Source organism: Suricata suricatta, chromosome 5 (assembly GCF_006229205.1).
Source record: "Suricata suricatta isolate VVHF042 chromosome 5, meerkat_22Aug2017_6uvM2_HiC, whole genome shotgun sequence".
Taxonomy (NCBI): Eukaryota; Metazoa; Chordata; class Mammalia; order Carnivora; family Herpestidae; genus Suricata; species Suricata suricatta.
In genome coordinates this window covers 13,169,073-13,186,498 of record NC_043704.1, presented here as the reverse complement: position 1 = coordinate 13,186,498, position 17,426 = coordinate 13,169,073, and the positions used below count along the sequence as shown (strand labels likewise).

General features: G+C 42.9%; 1 protein-coding gene across 5 annotated transcripts in view; it reads right to left on the bottom strand.

The window, feature by feature from the left end:
• Positions 1–709: 709 nt before the first annotated feature.
• TMEM50B (transmembrane protein 50B) overlaps positions 710–17,426 on the bottom strand; it is a 37,481-nt gene continuing 20,764 nt past the window's right edge. For 4 of the 5 annotated variants that reach the window (XM_029939033.1, XM_029939032.1, XM_029939036.1 and 1 more), the window contains 6 exons: positions 14,113–14,252; positions 12,060–12,172; positions 9,802–9,869; positions 9,110–9,202; positions 6,081–6,138; positions 710–2,131 (listed from right to left, as the gene is read on the bottom strand). In XM_029939033.1, the coding sequence (XP_029794893.1) occupies positions 2,086–2,131; positions 6,081–6,138; positions 9,110–9,202; positions 9,802–9,869; positions 12,060–12,172; positions 14,113–14,211 (477 nt within the window). In that variant the 5' untranslated portion in view covers positions 14,212–14,252 and the 3' untranslated portion in view covers positions 710–2,085. Of the gene's footprint in view, positions 2,132–6,080; positions 6,139–9,109; positions 9,203–9,801; positions 9,870–12,059; positions 12,173–14,112; positions 14,253–14,721; positions 14,917–17,426 lie in introns of those variants that run through there. The other variant, XM_029939035.1, reaches the window with a different exon arrangement.

The window sequence follows — 17,426 nt, the reverse complement described above, 5'->3', positions numbered from 1 at the left end:
GGCCACCCAGGTGCCCCAGAAAGAGCTTTATATTAAGGGAGTCACATGTATTTGTAAATGATTTCCAGGGACTCTACCTTTTCTGACTCACAATATCTACAAGAGTGGATACTAACATTATCCCCCCTCCCCCCGCCCCCCTTCCGTTTTTTAAGTGAGTCAACAAAAGAGGAAATTAATTGATTTGCTCACAACTATAAAACAAATTCATGGCAGAATCAAGAACAAAGAAAAACAGCCACAGGGCGCCTGGGTGGCTCAGTCAGTTAAGCATCAGACTTTGGCTCAGGTCATGATCTCACGATCTCTCCTCATTGGGCTCTGAGCTGACAGCGTGGAGTCTGGAGCCTGCTTCCAATTCTGTGTCTCTGTCTCTGTCTCTGCTCTCCCCCACCCACACTCTGCCTCTCTCTCCCAAAAATAAATAAACATTAAAGAAAATTAAAAACAGCCACTATTTTCCGGTGATTTTTCCAGCACATTCTCCGTTAGCCTTCACACTAGCATTTTACAAATCAGGTATCACGTATTTCTCTTTCTGTTCTAAAGACAAACTGCTTCTCTGACCGGAGCCACTTGAACAACTGAAAAAGGAGCAGGCCAATTTTCGTGGTTCATTTTCTCCAGCTGATGTAACAAGACCGGAATGAGTGAGAAGCACTATTTATTGCTACAGGTTACAAGAGGGTGGAAACAAACAGTCTCACAATCTGTTGGAAGCAAGACAAACTTTACTGACATCGTGGGGGCAAACCACAACAAAGGAGGAAGTGCTTAACAAGAAGGTGTCTACACGAAAGCACAGCGTTCCACGACCGCTTCATACTCTGTGCGCAGGTCAGTCCTCTCCGAGAGGACAGAGGTTAAACAAGGTAAGGCTTACGTTAGGAGCTGATATTAACACCATTACTATTACTCTGTCTTACAACCAAAGGTGCTATAAAAATCCCTCTGGAGGAAAAAAAAAAGTGCAACACAAAGCCTGTATAACAAAGAAAAGCAAAAATAGCAATTAAGACCCAGCTACCCCTTGGACACCTCTCTTAGGAATACCCGCGGTGCAAAAGCAGGGTTTCCGAGTCTGCAGTTTCAAACTCAGCAGGAGGGGATTTCAACTGGAACGTGGGCTTTGAGGTTAAAGATACATTTTGCAGGGAGAGTTGAGCGCTAGCGCAAAGAGACCCTTGAGGTGGGTAACTAAGTGGAGGAAACGTCTAATTTTTCACTAGGTCATCATCATTCCCTTTGGGAAGAAGTGCTTTATCTTGAGACTAATGGTCGCAGTTTTGGGTATATGGTTCATGCTTCTAAACAGCGGTTGGGCCACACCGGCTTGAGGCTGTTTTGTGACGTCAGATAGTAAAAGCCTGCCAGGCGAGGAACCCGTCAGGCCGTTGGAGTTGCTTTTACAAGAAGCACGTTGCTGGGCTGCCTTTCGGCCCTTTCGCATCAGCCATGTGAAACTGAGCTCATCTGATCGCGTTTTTATTAGCCTTTCTCGAATAAAGTCACGTTAGAGGAATTGTTTTTTAAAAGAGGCTTTCAAACTAGTCCTTCAGGCGTTTAAAAAATCGTCATATAAAAGTCCACTTCTTTAATAAAGAACAAACGTTTTTCCTTTAAAAAAATCTCATTTTTAAGCCAAAATAAATTACAACTTGCTGAAACACCCTTTCGAATGGCTCAGTGCTTATTTCAGATACGTGAAGCTGTAGTTTGTGCACATCTTCAGAAATTAAAGATACTAAAGCGGAACAGCTGACTCTAAAATGACATGAAGAAACAACAATGGCTCAGGGAACAGGTCAAGCTGTAAGTCTTCAGGAATAAAAAAAAAAAACCGATACTCACCACCCCAGGGGTATAGTTTTACATTATGTACATATTAACAATCTATTCAGTGATTTTAAAAAAAGGACAGAAATTTCATAAAACTATTTCAAAACTCAGAGCGTAAAAGTGTAAAGAAACACGACATGTAATGTACAATCTACCCCATTTGGCAATGTGTAAATTATGCTGAGAGAGGAAAAACTTATCTACAAATAGAACAAAACGAAAGGAAATCTGGTCTAAGAAGTGCTCTCAGGTCCACAGCTCTTCAGTTCTTCCAAATTTGTAGATCAGAGTGCTAGAAAGATATTAAAACAGATCGTGAGGAAAAAACACAGGGGATGGGCAACAATGGATTCATTTTCTAAATACGCTTTGACAGGTACCTCACTGGCTCCTCTGTTACCAATTCAAAAAATAAAGACTGCAGGGGTGCCTGTGTGGCTCAGTAGTTTCAGCGTCTGACTGTTGATTTCAGCTCAGGTCATGATCCCAGGGTCGCAAGATCGAGCCCCACACTGAGCTCCATGCTTGGCACGGAGCCTCCTTGGGATTCTCTTTCTCTCTCTCTCTCTGTTCCTCTCCCATTTCCGTGCACCCTCTCTCTCTCAAAATAGATAAACTTAGGGGCACCTGGGTGGCTCAGTCGGTTAAGTGTCCGACTTTGGCTCAGGTCATGATAGCTCAGAGCCTGTAACCTCCTTCCAATTCTCTCTCTCTCTCTCTCTCTCTCTCTCTCTGCCCTTCTCCCACTCGCAATCTCTCTCTCAAAAATAAATAAAAACATTCAAAAATCTTTAAACCAATAAATAAATAAACTTAAAGAAGATTAAATAAATAAAAATAAAGACTGCAATCGTGCTGGGTCTGAATGTGCTTGTTTTCTACAGCAGTTTGTTGACCTTGGTGGCTAAGCTTGCTTATGCTTTTCTTAAAGCCTGACAAGTTATTAGATAGGAAACCTGTAAGGCAAAGAGGCATTTGTTAGCAGGGCAGGCCGAGGGGCCCTTTCTATCACTAGGATTCTACCACCCCTGAGCTACAGTGGCTGAAGAATCCTAAAACAGGCCATGCTGCAATTCTTCCTTCATTAAACATGTAATTACTGTACCCTGAGGATGGCTAGGCAGCAGGCTCCTGGCTAAGTGCTAGGAATGTACTCTGCAAAGCAAGGCGAAGCGAAAATAGAGCTAAGAGCCTGAGGGAGATAATCAAATTCCAATGGCCCAAAAAAAAAAAAAAATGCTGTACAGGCGAGGCCACCTGATACCAGAGAGTGAATTATAAGGAGTGACCGAGTTAGGGCGGTCAAGGTCTTCCTGAACAAGTGGCGAGTGAGCTGAGATTGAAATGAAGAGTGGAAGTGAGCTGAGCGAAGCAGGGGAGAGAGGAGCAGACAGCTGGGACACCTCGCGGCCACAGGTCGCATTGTGGGCACACCGGGTGTACGGATTTGAAAAGTGCTCCGGTACTTGGAAAGGCCCAGCACGTAGGAAGCACGCGGCCGGCTGCTCCCCTTGGCAGCTCGGAGCTGAACGCACGGCTGATGCAGCAGCCCCGGCCGCACAAGCACAGGCCTTCACCCGGGACAGGGTTCTGTGCGCCCAGCTGCCCTTTATGCGGCCTCATCTGCCGCCCCAAAGGGCTGAATCCAAATTTAAACTTGATCTCCAGACACCGCCTAAGATGCCGTCATAAGAACTGAACTGTATCTCCAGAAGCCTGCAGGTCACACGCCAAGAAACACAATCACAAGAGAGCAGAAACTCAAACAGCTTTCAAAGTCAAGAGGGTCCAGGCCACGGAGTGCTAAGAAGGCAGAGCAGGCGGTCACCCGAAACGGAGGAAATGGAGCGGAGGGTTCAGGGAGGCCAAGGAGGCCAAGGTGGCTGGAGTCTGTGAGGCACCGTCCAGCCAGATGAAGAGAGAGGGAGCTAGGGAGATTAATGGAGGCCTGCGTTGAGTCTTCCGAGGAGTACTCAGTAAGTGGACTGAGCCAACGGCCCAAGAGAAAAGAAAGAACAACCCCCAGAGCTGTCCCAGGGCCCGGAAGGCATCTCCAGGCCCCCAGCAGAGTGCGAAGCCTCAGGACACAGGGAGCATCAATGCATCGCCTTAGTAAGGAGACACATCAGTCCCAGCCCGGGGCTGCTCTCGCTCTGCCTACCACAGCTTTCCAAAGCAAGACTCAAAAGGGTCAAACCGCTTCCAAGTGACCTAATTGCACCCAGAACAAAGCTCGGAAATGTTTAAGGGGATGCCAAAAACTCCAGCCTCCAACCAGGTGTATGGGAAGAAGCAAACAGGAAGAAAGAGACCCAAAATGAAGAGAAAGTAGAAATAATCAACAGGAAGAAACTCAGAACTGACACAAGGAGATGATCATTGAAAAGGATGTAAACAGGGGTGCCTGGGTGGCTCAGTAGGTTAAGTGTCTGACTTTGGCTCAGGTCATGATCTCACGGTTTGTGAGTTCGAGCCCCACATCAGGCTCTGTGCTGACAGCTGGGAGCCTGGAGCCTGCTTCACATTCTGTGTCTCCCTCTCTCTCTGCCCCTTCCCCACTCACACTGTCTCTGTCTCTCTCTCTCTGAAAAATAACAAACATTTTAAAAATTTAAAAAAAAGAGATATAAACATACTTCATATGTCCAAGGAAGTGGAGGAGAGCATGAGCATGTGAAGAAGAAATCTGGAAAGTCAAGCTAACGGAGACGGCAGACACACGTCTGAGATGAAAGATCCGCTGGGTGGATGGCAGTAGCGGTGGACACCGCAGGAGAGATTAGCGAACTTCAAGAGGTAACAGTAGAATGTATCCCAAATGAAACACAAGAAGAAAACAAAACTAGAAAACCAGAAAAGCATTAGTGAGTGTGGAAAGACTCACGCAACCCAACGTATATGTGACTAGAATCCACGGAGAATGGGATGGACTGAAAAGAATCTTTGAAGAAACAATGGGTGGAATCCAAATCTGATGAAAACTAAACCCACAGATCCAGGAAACTCGATGAACTCCAACAGAATAAATATGAAGAAAATTACATCATGGCACAGCGCAATCAGATTGCTTAAAAGCAGTGACAGAAACAAAGTCCTTCAAGGCTCAGCTCCTAATGATTTTGTGGAGTTGGGCAGGGCGTGGGAGACTAGGAGTCCTAAATTTATAAACGGATGCCTAAAATACCTTCCTTTGCCTTAAAAGACATTCATTCGGAAATGCATAGGATACGAGCTTCATTTTAGGGTTTTTTCTTTTTAGAAGACTGCCCCTAAAAAATGCTTTTGATATGGTTTTATTTTTATACTTAGTTTTAGTGAGCTTAAAAACTTAATTAAAAAAATCCAATTTCCCGACCAGGTTTGGTATATAACATGCATAATACGTATTAATTCTATTTCTTGTTGTTTTTCTAAACTTATTTATTTTGAGAGAGAGAGAGAGAGAGAGCAAGTAAGCACAAGTGGGGAGGGGCAGAGAGAGGGAGACAGAGAATCCCAGTGCAGGGCCCGACACAGGGCTCCATCTTGGGAACCATGAGATTATGATCTGAGTCAAAATCAAGAGTCAGATGCTTGACTGAGCCACCCAAGTGCCCCTGTTTTTCTTTTTTTAATAAAGATACTTGATAGGTTTTTTTTTAACAGGAAGCAGTAATCTGGGTTCAAATCCCGGCTCTGCAATTACTAGCTGGGTGTCCAGTAAGTTCTGAGCCTTATTTCCTCATCTATAAAACAGGAACACCACCTGGTCCATAAGTGTTAGTATTGAAGACAATTATGTGGGAATTAAAAAGGCAACATATACAAATCATCCAGCTGAGATCTCTGTTCATAGCAGGACCCCAATCAAATGGTTTATGTGAGCCCTTAGACAACAGTGGAATTGTCACCTTTTAAAAGTGCTATACAGGGGCACCTGTGTGGCTCAGTTGGTTAAGTGGCTGACTTTGGTGCAGGTCATGATCTCATAAGGTTCATGAGTTCAAGCCCCACGTCAGGCTCTGTGCCGATAGCTCAGAGCCTGGAGCCTGCTTCCCATTTTTGTGTCTCCCTAGCTCTCTGCCCCTCCCCCACTCACACTCTGTCTCTTTCTCAAAAATTAATGTTAAAAAAATCCTCAAAGTTCTATACACTGTAATTAATTCAAGAAATTATATGCGTTTCATTCTATCTGTTGCTCTTAAAATGAAGTGACATTTCTGTCAATGTTTTAGGTGTGATTAATAAATTAGGCAACTTACCTAAAAAATATAAGTGCATTTTGAAAAAACACAGCTAGTCCTGGATAAACATCCGTATCTGCATATTCAAAGGAAAACGGGTTAGAAGATTACAAAAGGCCCAATGGCAGTAACAAAGCATTTGTGCCATTCATAATGACCTACTCTGTATAAAATACAGCTCTTATTCACCAACTCTAAGAAACCCATAATGAAATTGAAGTAAGAGAATGCTGATCTCATTCTCCCAAAACAAAGCACTGTTCTCACTCATGCTGGAGAAAAGGCCGTGAACTTAACAGGTTTTCTTCTCACCTAAAGTCACTGCCCCAGTCCGAGCTGCACCAGGAGGGCTGGGGAAACAGCAGCTCATCCCTTACCCTCCAAGGTCATGTCCACGATCTCCCTCGGCTACAGGCTGCTTCCCGCGGTCAACCTCCATCCAGAGAAAATGGTCCTCCCTCTGACTTATCATCAGAAGGTCAACAGTCGCTAACACTAGGTCCCAATGCCTATGTCATTCCCCTCCATCTTGTCACTAGACATTTTCTCATCTCCCATTATCACAAGCACAATAAGGGGAGTATGTACAAGATATTTTGAGAGAAGAGACTTCATTCACATAACCTATCACAGTATCCTCTTATAACTATCCTATTTTATTATTAGTTACTGGGGTTTATCTCTTACTGTGCCTAGTTTATAGCTTAAATTTTATCATAGGTACTTCAATATGGGAAAATCATAGTATATTTAGGGTTCAGTACTACCCACAGTTTTAGGCATCCATGGGGGCCTTGGAACCTGACCCCTGTGGATAAGGTGAGGGACTACTGTATAGAAATTCAAAATGCTTGGGGTGTGTAGGTGGCTGTTGGTTCAGTATCCGACTTTAGCTCAGGTCAGGATCTCATGGTTCATGAGTTTGAGCCCCACATTGGGCTCTGTGCTGAAAGCTCAGAGCCTAGAGCCTGCTTCAGATTCTTTGTCTCCCTCTCTCTCTACCTTCCCTGGCTTGTGCTCTGTCCATTTGTCTCAAAAATAATAAACATTAAAAAAATAATAAAATAATAAAAATTAAGATACGTCAACAAGGGCACAACCTTTACAAACTTAGTACTTCCCTACACACCTTCCAGAAATGATGATATACGCATATATATCTTCATAGTAGAAACTGAAGTTTCGCCTGTTGCTTGAAGTAACTAAGTAAACTTTCTGAGGAACTCAATAATAGCACTTAGACTCAGGAATAAAGTGAGTAAAACACTCTTTCCTAGGGGCGCCTGGGTGGCTCGGTCAGTTAAGTGTCCGACTTCAGCTCAGGTCATGATCTCATGGTGCGTGGGTTCAAGCCCTGTGTTGGGCTCTATGCTGATAGCTCAGAGCATGGAGCCTGTCTTCGGATTCTGTGTGTCCCTCTCTCTGACCCTCCCCTGCTCATGCTGTCTCTCAAAAATAAGTAAAACATTAACAAAATTTTTAAAAACACACTTTCCTATCTGATTCCATTTATATGACAGAAAGTAGATGAGTGGCTGCCTAGGGCTGCTAATGAGGGGAGGGGTTTCTTTTTTGGAATAATAAAAATGTTCTAAAATTGAATTATGTCATAGTAGCACAACTGTATACTAAAAACACTGAAACATACCCTTTAAATGGGTAAATTGCTTGATATGCAAACTACACCTCAATAAAGCTATTTCTAAAAAAGCACTTTCCTTCACATGAGCTTCATACTAGAACTATGTACTCCATTAGTATTTTTAATTAATTAAAATAACATCTTTCAGGTATATATGATGAGCGATTATTACTTAAACATTAGTCAACCACTGTTCTCTTGTACGCACTTATTTTGTGCCAAATGAAAGACAAAGATTTCCAAAGATCAAACTGTGAGACTTAAGGGGTCCTATCAAGAATATTAGAAGGTCAGCTGTGGGTAAGGACAAGGAGATGTGACAATGCAGCAGAGTGACAAAGAGATTTCAGGGGGACAGAAATCAGAAGATGAGTTAAGTGGTGTCACATGCTATCTGAAATGGACTCTTATCTTCAGAGTGAAGGGAGAGAGCCAGTGAAACAGGATGTTCTGATGCTTCTAGAAGCCTGTGCTGAGACTGGGTCCTGCCTTTCAACCCCCGCCTCGAGGGAAGTGATGGCGTCTGGAGCAGCCAGAAAACAGAACCCCCGGGGGGAGTGAGCATCAGCGCTTCGGCATGAAGACTCCACATGGGTTTTCAGTCTGACCCCTAAGACACTCCCCTGTACCTATGGCTGAAACATTCACGCTGGGGTTGGAGAGAGGAGATACTGGTGGAAAGATACTGGGGTCCACACCCCTTATCTGAAATCCTTGAGACAAGGTATGTTCTGGAATTCAAATTTTCTCACATTTAGGAATGGTAACCGGGGGGCACAGATATTACATAGCACCCCAGCTCTGTTTGGACGAGCATCCACAATCGAACAGAACCACATTCCTGCAAGAAAACATCTGAACATTACTCAATGGAATAAAAATCGTAAGGGGCCCGCTGTCAACTTAGGTCGGGTTTTGCCGCCAAGGTTATAAACCACCTTGACTTTCAGCACTTCGTGGATTTCAGAATTGAGTGTAAGGGACTGTAGACCTGGACAGATTTCACACTCTATCCAGCAACTTCTTTTTTCTTTTTTTTTAATTTTTTTAATGTTTTATTTATTTTTGATACAGAGAGAGACAGAGCATGAGAGGGGGAGGGGCAGAGAGAGAAGGAGACACAGAACTGGAAGCAGGCTCCAGGCTCTGAGCTAGCTGTCAGCACAGAGCCTGACGCGGGGCTTGAACCCACGAACGTGAGATCTGACCTGAGCCGAGGTTGGAGGCCTAACCGACTGAGCCACCCAGGCGCCCCACCCAGCAACTTCTGTATCTTCACACAGTCATATCTCCGAGCCAAGTGAATAGTTACACTCAATTTTACTCCAGGTGGAGGTAACGAACTAAGCCAAATGTAAAAGACATATCTGAATCTCTACGAAATAAAGCAGGAAGACATACTCACTTTGGGTAACATAGGCACCAAAAAGAATCCACATGGATGCAATAAGTGACCCGAACATCAACATGAAACCAATGAAGAGCCAAATTCGAGCACCTGCATGAAGACCAGGCTTTATGATTTCATTTCTGCAGCTGTCTTAAGAATGCATAACACTGCAAATTCGGTTAACCTAACGTATGTTACACGTGTCAAAGTCAGTCACATTTGCATACACCTGCTATAATAATGAACTGAATGAAGATTTTAAAAACAAACACAATACTGAAAGGGGTTAAGCCACACCTGGAAAGGGAAAAAAGGAAAATTACCTTTCTACTGGCTAAAGAAACTAATAGCTTGGCAAATTAAACTAGGTGAGCATCTATGTAATTATATGACTGAACTGGCTAATTGATTAATTAAACCCTAAAGCCATCATTAGCTTTCTAGGAAGAGTAATCTGGAATCCAAGAGCCATTGATTTGAAATAATAACATTTTATTTATATACTATGAGCAGTAAAACATAACTAAAATAGTACTTCTGGCAGTAACTTGAACCTTGTTAAGGATTTAAGTAACACAAGCTTTTTTTCAAAGTTAATTAAAAACATTCTATATAATCATAACAAGTCCTCTATAAAGAGACTTTCTTTCCCTGCTGCTAAGTCCCTCTTTCGCCAACAGACGTTAAGAACTCCCAGCGCCCTTTACCTGTTCTTCCTAAACAGCCGCTTTCATAGCTGTCGCCTCTCACCTGGGCATTGGACACGGCGTTTATCCTGGAAGAACACGAATCACCCAGTGAGCCTCCACGCTGCTAAAACAGTCACAGGTCTTTACGTGTCATTTCAAAGAGAAACAGTTCTAACAAAGTCAGTCGCTGAAGGACTGAACATACCTTTTAACTTCACAAATATTCTAGAGGGTAGAAGTGCTACATGCCTCTTAGGTACCTAAGCTACACCCAGAAAACATACTTAATTTTAAGAGATGCCTATCACTTTTCTCCAGGGATGATGCAAGAGGGGCCAATTTTCTGATTTCTTTGCCTATTTTAATTTATACATGAATGACTCCATGTGGGTTATATTTTAAGGTTCTCATTAGAATCAAGAGTCAAGGAGTTTCTCTCTGTGTTAAAAATCAAGTGATGTTCTCTGAGCCATTTCTCAAACTCAGACATTTGGTCCATCTACAATAAATAGGCCCACTGTAGTTAGCTTCTCTTGACATTTCTGTTAGAGTAAGGTGTGTTTATGGTAGAAACGTAGCCTTTTCTTAGCATCCTTAATGGATGTGAGTAGCTCCATCTTCTACAATTTAATTTTTTTAATCTTTTTTTCTACATTTATTTATTTTTGAGAGACAGAGAGAGACAGAGTGTGAACAGGGGAGGGGCAGAGAGAGAAAGACTCAGAATCCGAAGCAGGAGCTAGCGGTCAGCACAGAGCCCGATGTGGGGCTCAAACCCACAAATTGTGAGATCATGACCTGAGCCGAAGTCAGACGCTCAACTGACTGAGCCACCCAGGCGCCCCTACAATTTAACTTTTATAACTCCTCACAGCTTAAGGAAATTATATAATCTTAATTTTAATATAGTTTTCAAAAATAATAAAAGACATCCATGGAAAATTTCCAAACTCTTTCCTGAAGTAAGATTTAACAGATACGGGTGGGGGCGCCTGGGTGGCTCAGTCGGTTAAGCGTCCGACTTCGGCTCAGGTCACGATCTCACGGCTCGTGGGTTCGAGCCCTGCATCAGGCTCTGTGCTGACAGCTCAGAGCCTGAAGCCTGTCTTCAGATTCTGTGTCTCCCTCCCTCTCTGACCCTCCCCTGCTCATGCTGTCTCTCTCTCTCTCTAAAATAAATAAAAACAGTAAAAAATAAAAAATAAAAAAATAAAAAGAATTTAACAGATACGGGTGCCTGGGTGGCTTAGTCGGTTGAGCATCCAACTTTGGCTCAGGTCATGAACTCACAGTTCATGGGTTCAAGCCCCGAGTCAGGCTCTGTGCTGACAGCTTGGAGCCTGGAGCCTGCTTCTGATTCTGTGTGTCCTCTCTCTATCCCTCCCCTGCTCATGATCTGTCTCTCTCTGTCTCTCAAAAATAAATAAATGTTAAAAAAATGTTTTTAAAGATTTAACAGATAAACCCACAAATGATTTAGCAGAAAAGAAAAGCCACAGACCAATCTCATTGGAGGCCAATCCCGCCCTTCCCCCAGCTGCTGGCAAACACAGTTAAATAGCACATTAATAAAAATTATACTCCGTGTTAAAAGGTGCATGTGTTAGAAAACTCAAAAATGATCCACTGCAAATAAAAATCTAGAAATGAACATTTTTCATAAAATCTAAGATGCCACTGATCTTTTAAGTGCGTGATTTTTTTTTCATCACCAAGAAAAAAATAGTACCAACTGTAATTATAAGATACCACTGACTCTAAGAAGAATCCTAATATTTAGCTATGTAAATATAAAAAAAAAATAATCTTGGTACTGATAAATGCAGTAACTGGCCAGTTTCACAATATTATAAGGAGGGAAATCACATGACTGAATTTGCATATTGATCAAATTCAACACTCATTCTTGCTACAAAAAAATCTTAAAAAAATATATATATATATTTATCATGTTCAAGATGGATTCATATCCATCAATTAAATTAAAAGGTTATTCCAGGGGCACCTGGGTGGCTCAGTCAGTTAAGCATCCGACTTCGGCTCAGGTCATGATCTCACGGTTTGTGGGTTCAAGCCCCACATTGGGCTCTCTGCTGACAGCTCAGAGCCTGGAGCCTGCTTCAGATTCTATATCTCCCTCTCTCTCTGACCCTCTGTCTCTCAAAAATAAATAAAAAACATTAAAAAAAAAAAGGTTATTATAGATAGCATTAAACTGTAAGGAAAACCTGTTTTTCGGAACGTGATCTCGGAATGAGAATCCCCGTCACACTTACATGAAGAAAGCCAGTGTGGAGAACACGCCGCAGGTGTGAAAGGCATGATTCAACTGCTCCGGCTTAGGGTACACAACAGCTGCGTCGATCATTATCCACCAACCTGTAAAAAACTTCCGGAAGAGCCCAAGTCATGAAAATGACCCGAGTCCTTTGGCTCGGCATGTACTTGCTCTCTAATACTCCCGTATTTCTTCAGACCATGTGATCTTTCTAGATTTGAGTTTTGGATGTTGAAATTCAAAAAATAAGAATCACTTGTTTACTTACTCTTGGTAGCATAGGAGGTGAACTTCCCTAATCAAACCTATGTGAGATTCTGAAGTTCTCTCAATGCAAGATAAGAAAGCAATGTGTTATCCGGACTGAATTATCTACCTCTTTCATCCATCATAATTATATGCACCGAAGCGCTCTTAACTAACCTCCAGCTAACCAGCTCCTGATTACCTGATGTGTTTCATTCTCTCTAGAAAACATTCCTTTTTAATATGCGCAACCTCTTTTGCTTCCACAAATGAGGTGTATGCTTGCCAAGGGTCAGCTGTCACATCTCCAGAACTATGTAAGCTTCTGTAGTTTTAGCCAATTGTGGAATCTAATTAAATACTGTGTAATTGACTGAATGGGAGTATGTAAAATGTAATGTTTCTATGTAAGCTAAGCTGAAAAGATTTAGAGAAGTTGCTAAAGAATTTCACAAATTAAGTGCAGGGAAGATGACCAGAAGGTGCAAGAAAGGACTTAGAAGCCTCGTGCTTATCTTTAATTCCTGCTCTGGGTTATTATTTTTTATTGGACTTCAGCTGTAGAACTGTATACTGAAAGATAAATTTTTAAAAATGTAATCAACACTTAAATTTGCTTCAGAAATTCAGTGAGGGCAGGGAGTAACTGATGGAGTGCTAAAGCAAGACCGGTCAGGATAGGTTTAGAAGCTGGATCATGAATTACGTGGGGTGAGCAGGGCTCTTTATTTTTGTTTATGGGACATGCTTGACATTTTTTATAATAAAATATTGAGGGGCGCCTGGGTGGCTCAGTCAGTTAAGCCTCTGACTTTGGCTCAGGTCATGATCTCTCGGTTCATGGGTTCAAGCTCTGGGTGGCTTGGTCAGTTAAGCCTCTGACTTCGGCTCAGGTCATGATCTCGTGGTTCATGGGTTCAAGCCCTGAGTCGGGATCTGTGCTGACAGTTCGGAGCCTGGAGCCTGCTTCGGGTTCTGTGTCTCCCTCTCTCTCTCTGCCCCTCCCCAACTTGCACTCTGTGTCTCTCTCCCTCACTCTCAAAAATAAACATTAAAAAATTAAAAAAAATTTTTTTTGTTTCATTTATTTTTGAGACAAAGAGAGCACAAGGGGCAGATAGAGAGGGAGACACAGAATCTGAAACAAGCTCCAGGCTCTGAGCTGTGAGTACAGAACCCGACGCGGGGCTCGAACCCATGAACCCGTGAGATCATGACCTGAGCTGAAGTCAGAAGCTTAACTGACTGAGCCACCCAGGCGCCCCCCCCCAAAAAAATTTTTTTAAGTTGAAGACAAAAAACTGTTGGAAGAAAATTGGCCAAGAGTTTCTTCCACAAATTTCTTCCCCTCACTTTCCCTCGGTGCTGCAGCTGGGGAAATGGAGCTGGTGCCCCCTCCTTAGAGCAGCAGGGCTTCAGGTCTGACTCGGCCCCAGGTTCTTACTGCTGTCTACACATCCTGAATCTCAGTAAGTCACGACACTACTTGGTTATCAAATTCTGAGACTCAGACAAGCTTAAAGGACTTATACATTTTGTCATTAACTTAAAAATGCTACTGCCTATAATTATATTATCACTTGAATTGAAGAAAATATATTAAGCGTTAACAAATTTATAAAATCAAATGAACCCAGGGCCTACCATGTTTTGTTCAGTAATATCTAGAACTCTAATTAATTACTGATACAAAATAATAGTGAAATGAATAGTTCTGAAAGGATATTCATGGTCCAAAGCAATCGACATTCATTTTCAGGGCCAAAAATGGGCAGAAATGTCACCAATCAGGCTTTTTCACTTACCAGGACACCCGCCACCACAGAAGCCACGGCATTTCTTCTCTCACTCCAGTCGATACATTCACATTCTGGCCAACGGAAATTATCTAGGAAGCCTGCCATGTTCACCCCGTAAGCATGGATTTTTCATTAAATTCTCTATTCTACAAACAAAAAGAGAAAAAAAAATCAATCTAAGGAAATGCTTTTAAGTAGAGAAATACCTTGTCCTTTCTTAAAGCTTTAAACACAAATTTGCTTTATGTCCAAACCTACAGTTACGAAGAAAACCTAAATTCTTCAAGGAATACCTACTGACGTGGACGTAGGACCGTGTTGGGACACAAGGGGGAGCTTCCTATTTACTAAATGAGTCCGATGGTTTTGAAACATGTCTGCAAATTCTCTGACACTTCCACTCCCCTAAGAAATGAGTCCATGTCCCTCCCCCTTGAGTTTGGGTCACCGATAAGAACAGGGTGACCAACAGAGCAGAGGAAGTGAAGCTAGGGAGCTTCTGCCATTCAGCTTCTAGGAGTAGATAATGAAAGGGAATGAGGTTTGTAGCTCATTCTCGGGAGCACGACCACCAGAGCTCTGAGTTGCCGTGTGGAGTCCAGGGTCACACGATACCGTGAGGAGAGCGCGTACAGGGATTCAGGCCCTCGGTCCCCAGCCACCAGCTGGCATCGGCTGCCCGGTGCGAGCAGGGCTTCTCGGTGACTGCCGTTCTAGCGACTGCACCACTGCCATACTTCAGGCTCCGCCTGATGAAGCCCCAGGTATGTGGTGCAGAGACATCATCCTGGCTTTGCCCTTTGCCAACTCCTGCCGCACAGAAACCAGAAGCATAATAAAACGGCTGCTTTAAACTGCTAAGTTGAGGGGATATCGGGAATGCAGCAATCGGTAACTGGAAGGAGACAAACCAAGTACGTAAGGAACTATAAGGGTACCTACAACATGTGAGAATTTTCAAGAAGAGTATGTTCAGATGAGGTGATTCAAGAACACCTTAAATTCCAAAAAAAAATTGGGGGGGGGGAACCCCACAACGATTGGAAAGCACTGAAGAGTGCTGAAAGCACTGGAAGGCATTTAACCCTTGAAAGGAAACATGATGAATAAGATCTACTTTGATACAGCTTTCCCCCTGACGACCCCCAATTCCCCCCACTCCCAGCCCCATGAATCTCCATGGTGCATCGTGGCTAAAACTGGAGCAAAAATGCCACAGTCTTTTGGGCTTGAGGTATCACAGGATGAGTTCAGGATTATTTGAGCAGCTGGGGGCTGAAAGAGGAAATCTTGGAAAGGGGTGAGTCACAGGAAGAAGCCCCAAACACTTTAATATAAACTTTCTTTAAACACCTGGCTAATCCCCAAGCCACATGCATGAAGGAAACTCCAAGAAACTCAGTAGAAAAAAAAATAGCTAAAAGGTTAAAAGAACTAAAAAGAGTTTCTGTGCTGCCCCCTGCAAGGTGTTTTAGACTTTGAATTCCACCAAATCAGAGATTAGTAAACACCCTGGGATTACCCTCCTAAGTGTAAACTGCTGGGAGCCGCGGCGGCCTCACTGGATGGCACAGTCACCACGAGGAAATGGCGGGCGTTCGCACAGCTCCGGCCATGAAGCGGAACTGGTATCTCCTTCCACTAACGGCTCATATTGGGAATGGGCCTGCTGTTTTTGATTAGGCCTCACAATATTCCAAATCAGACGGATATTCCCCACACAGATACCTCATGAGAAGAAACATATTCCTACCCCAACAAAGGAGAGGTTAGGTCAAAGCACTGTAGATGTTCGTCGGAAGACTTCCAATAGACCCCTGTAGATTCAAAACATAGACTATACAGGGGTTAAAAACACAAGAGTTGGCATTTAAGTTTGGCCAGGAGAAAAAGAGCCTCATTTGGAGATAAGAAATAGAAAGCAAGGACAGAACGTAGTCCCTTCCCAAGGTCCACAGTCTACAAACGTCCTCCTTTGTACTGACTTGAGTTATGAGGATGGATAAGAAAATGGGAACCCAGGTCCAAGGCCAACACACACAGGGCCCCCATTATGCTCGCATCAAAGAAAGGGCTTGCTCAAGCAACTTGTTAACAAGCATTCTTTCTCTTGTGGCTAATCAGCCAAATAAAACACCTCCTAGCCTATCTATATACAACTTAACCTACGTTTCAATTTTAGCGTTACTTGGTTGTAACTTGTTAATTAAAACCAAAGTCATAAATATTGGCAAAAAACCAACCCTTGCAAAATAAATTTGTTACTTCCTTGTTCTGGGGGACTGACATGAAGAATGAAGGGGGTGGTTCTACAAAAATACTTCTGTAAAACCCGTCTCTGTACGTGTTCGCTGATCAAAGCATCTTAACACAAAGAATTAGCCACTGTAAATAATTCTATTTCTGATGTCATGTTATCACTTGATCTATAAATAAAGACACCAAAGCAGACAGAGCAGAGATGCCTGCCTGGTGATCAGAAAGAAACTTGTGGCTCTCATCACTCTCTCGTGCCGACACCGTCCATCCTTTGGGGACCGCCGGACCTGCTGAAGCTGGTCTCCAGCAGTAAATCCAAGTGTCTACAATATCGGTGATCAGCCAGTATTTTAACTGCCCAACAGAACAAAAATTAACACTCTTCAGATGAAGATAACTGAATTGAAAGGGTCTATAATGTATCATCCACAATGTCCAATATGTAGTAAAAAAAAAAATTACTAGATAGTCATACAAGCCAGGAAAAATGTGATCTGTTTTTGAGAAGGAAAAAAAAAAAAAGCGATGAATAGAAACAGACTCCAAAATGACTCAAATATTGAAATTAGCAAAGAATTTATTTTTTTAATGTTTTACTTTATTTATTTTGAGAGGAGGGGAGGGGTTGAGGGAGAAGGGAAGATTATCTTTAGCAGGCTCCATGGTCACTGTGGAGCTCAAGGTGGGGCTTGATCTCACAACTGTGAGATCAGGACCTGAGCTAAAAACAAGAGTCAGATGCTTAACCAACTGAGTCACCCAGGCACCCCATCAAAGACTTTAAAACTACCAATATAGGGGCACCTGGGTGGCTCAGTTGGTTAAGCCTCCGACTTCAGCTCTGGTCAGATCTCACGTTCGTGGGTTCGAGCCCCGCATCGGGCTCTGTGCTGACAGCGAGCTCAGAGCCTGGAGCCTGCTTCAGATTCTGTGTCTCCCTCTCTCTCTGACTCTCCCCCTCTCATGCTCTGTCTCTCTCTGTATCAAAAATAAATAAAATATTAAAAAATTTAAAAAAAACCTACCAATATAAACATGTTCAAAGATATGTTTAAAGGAGC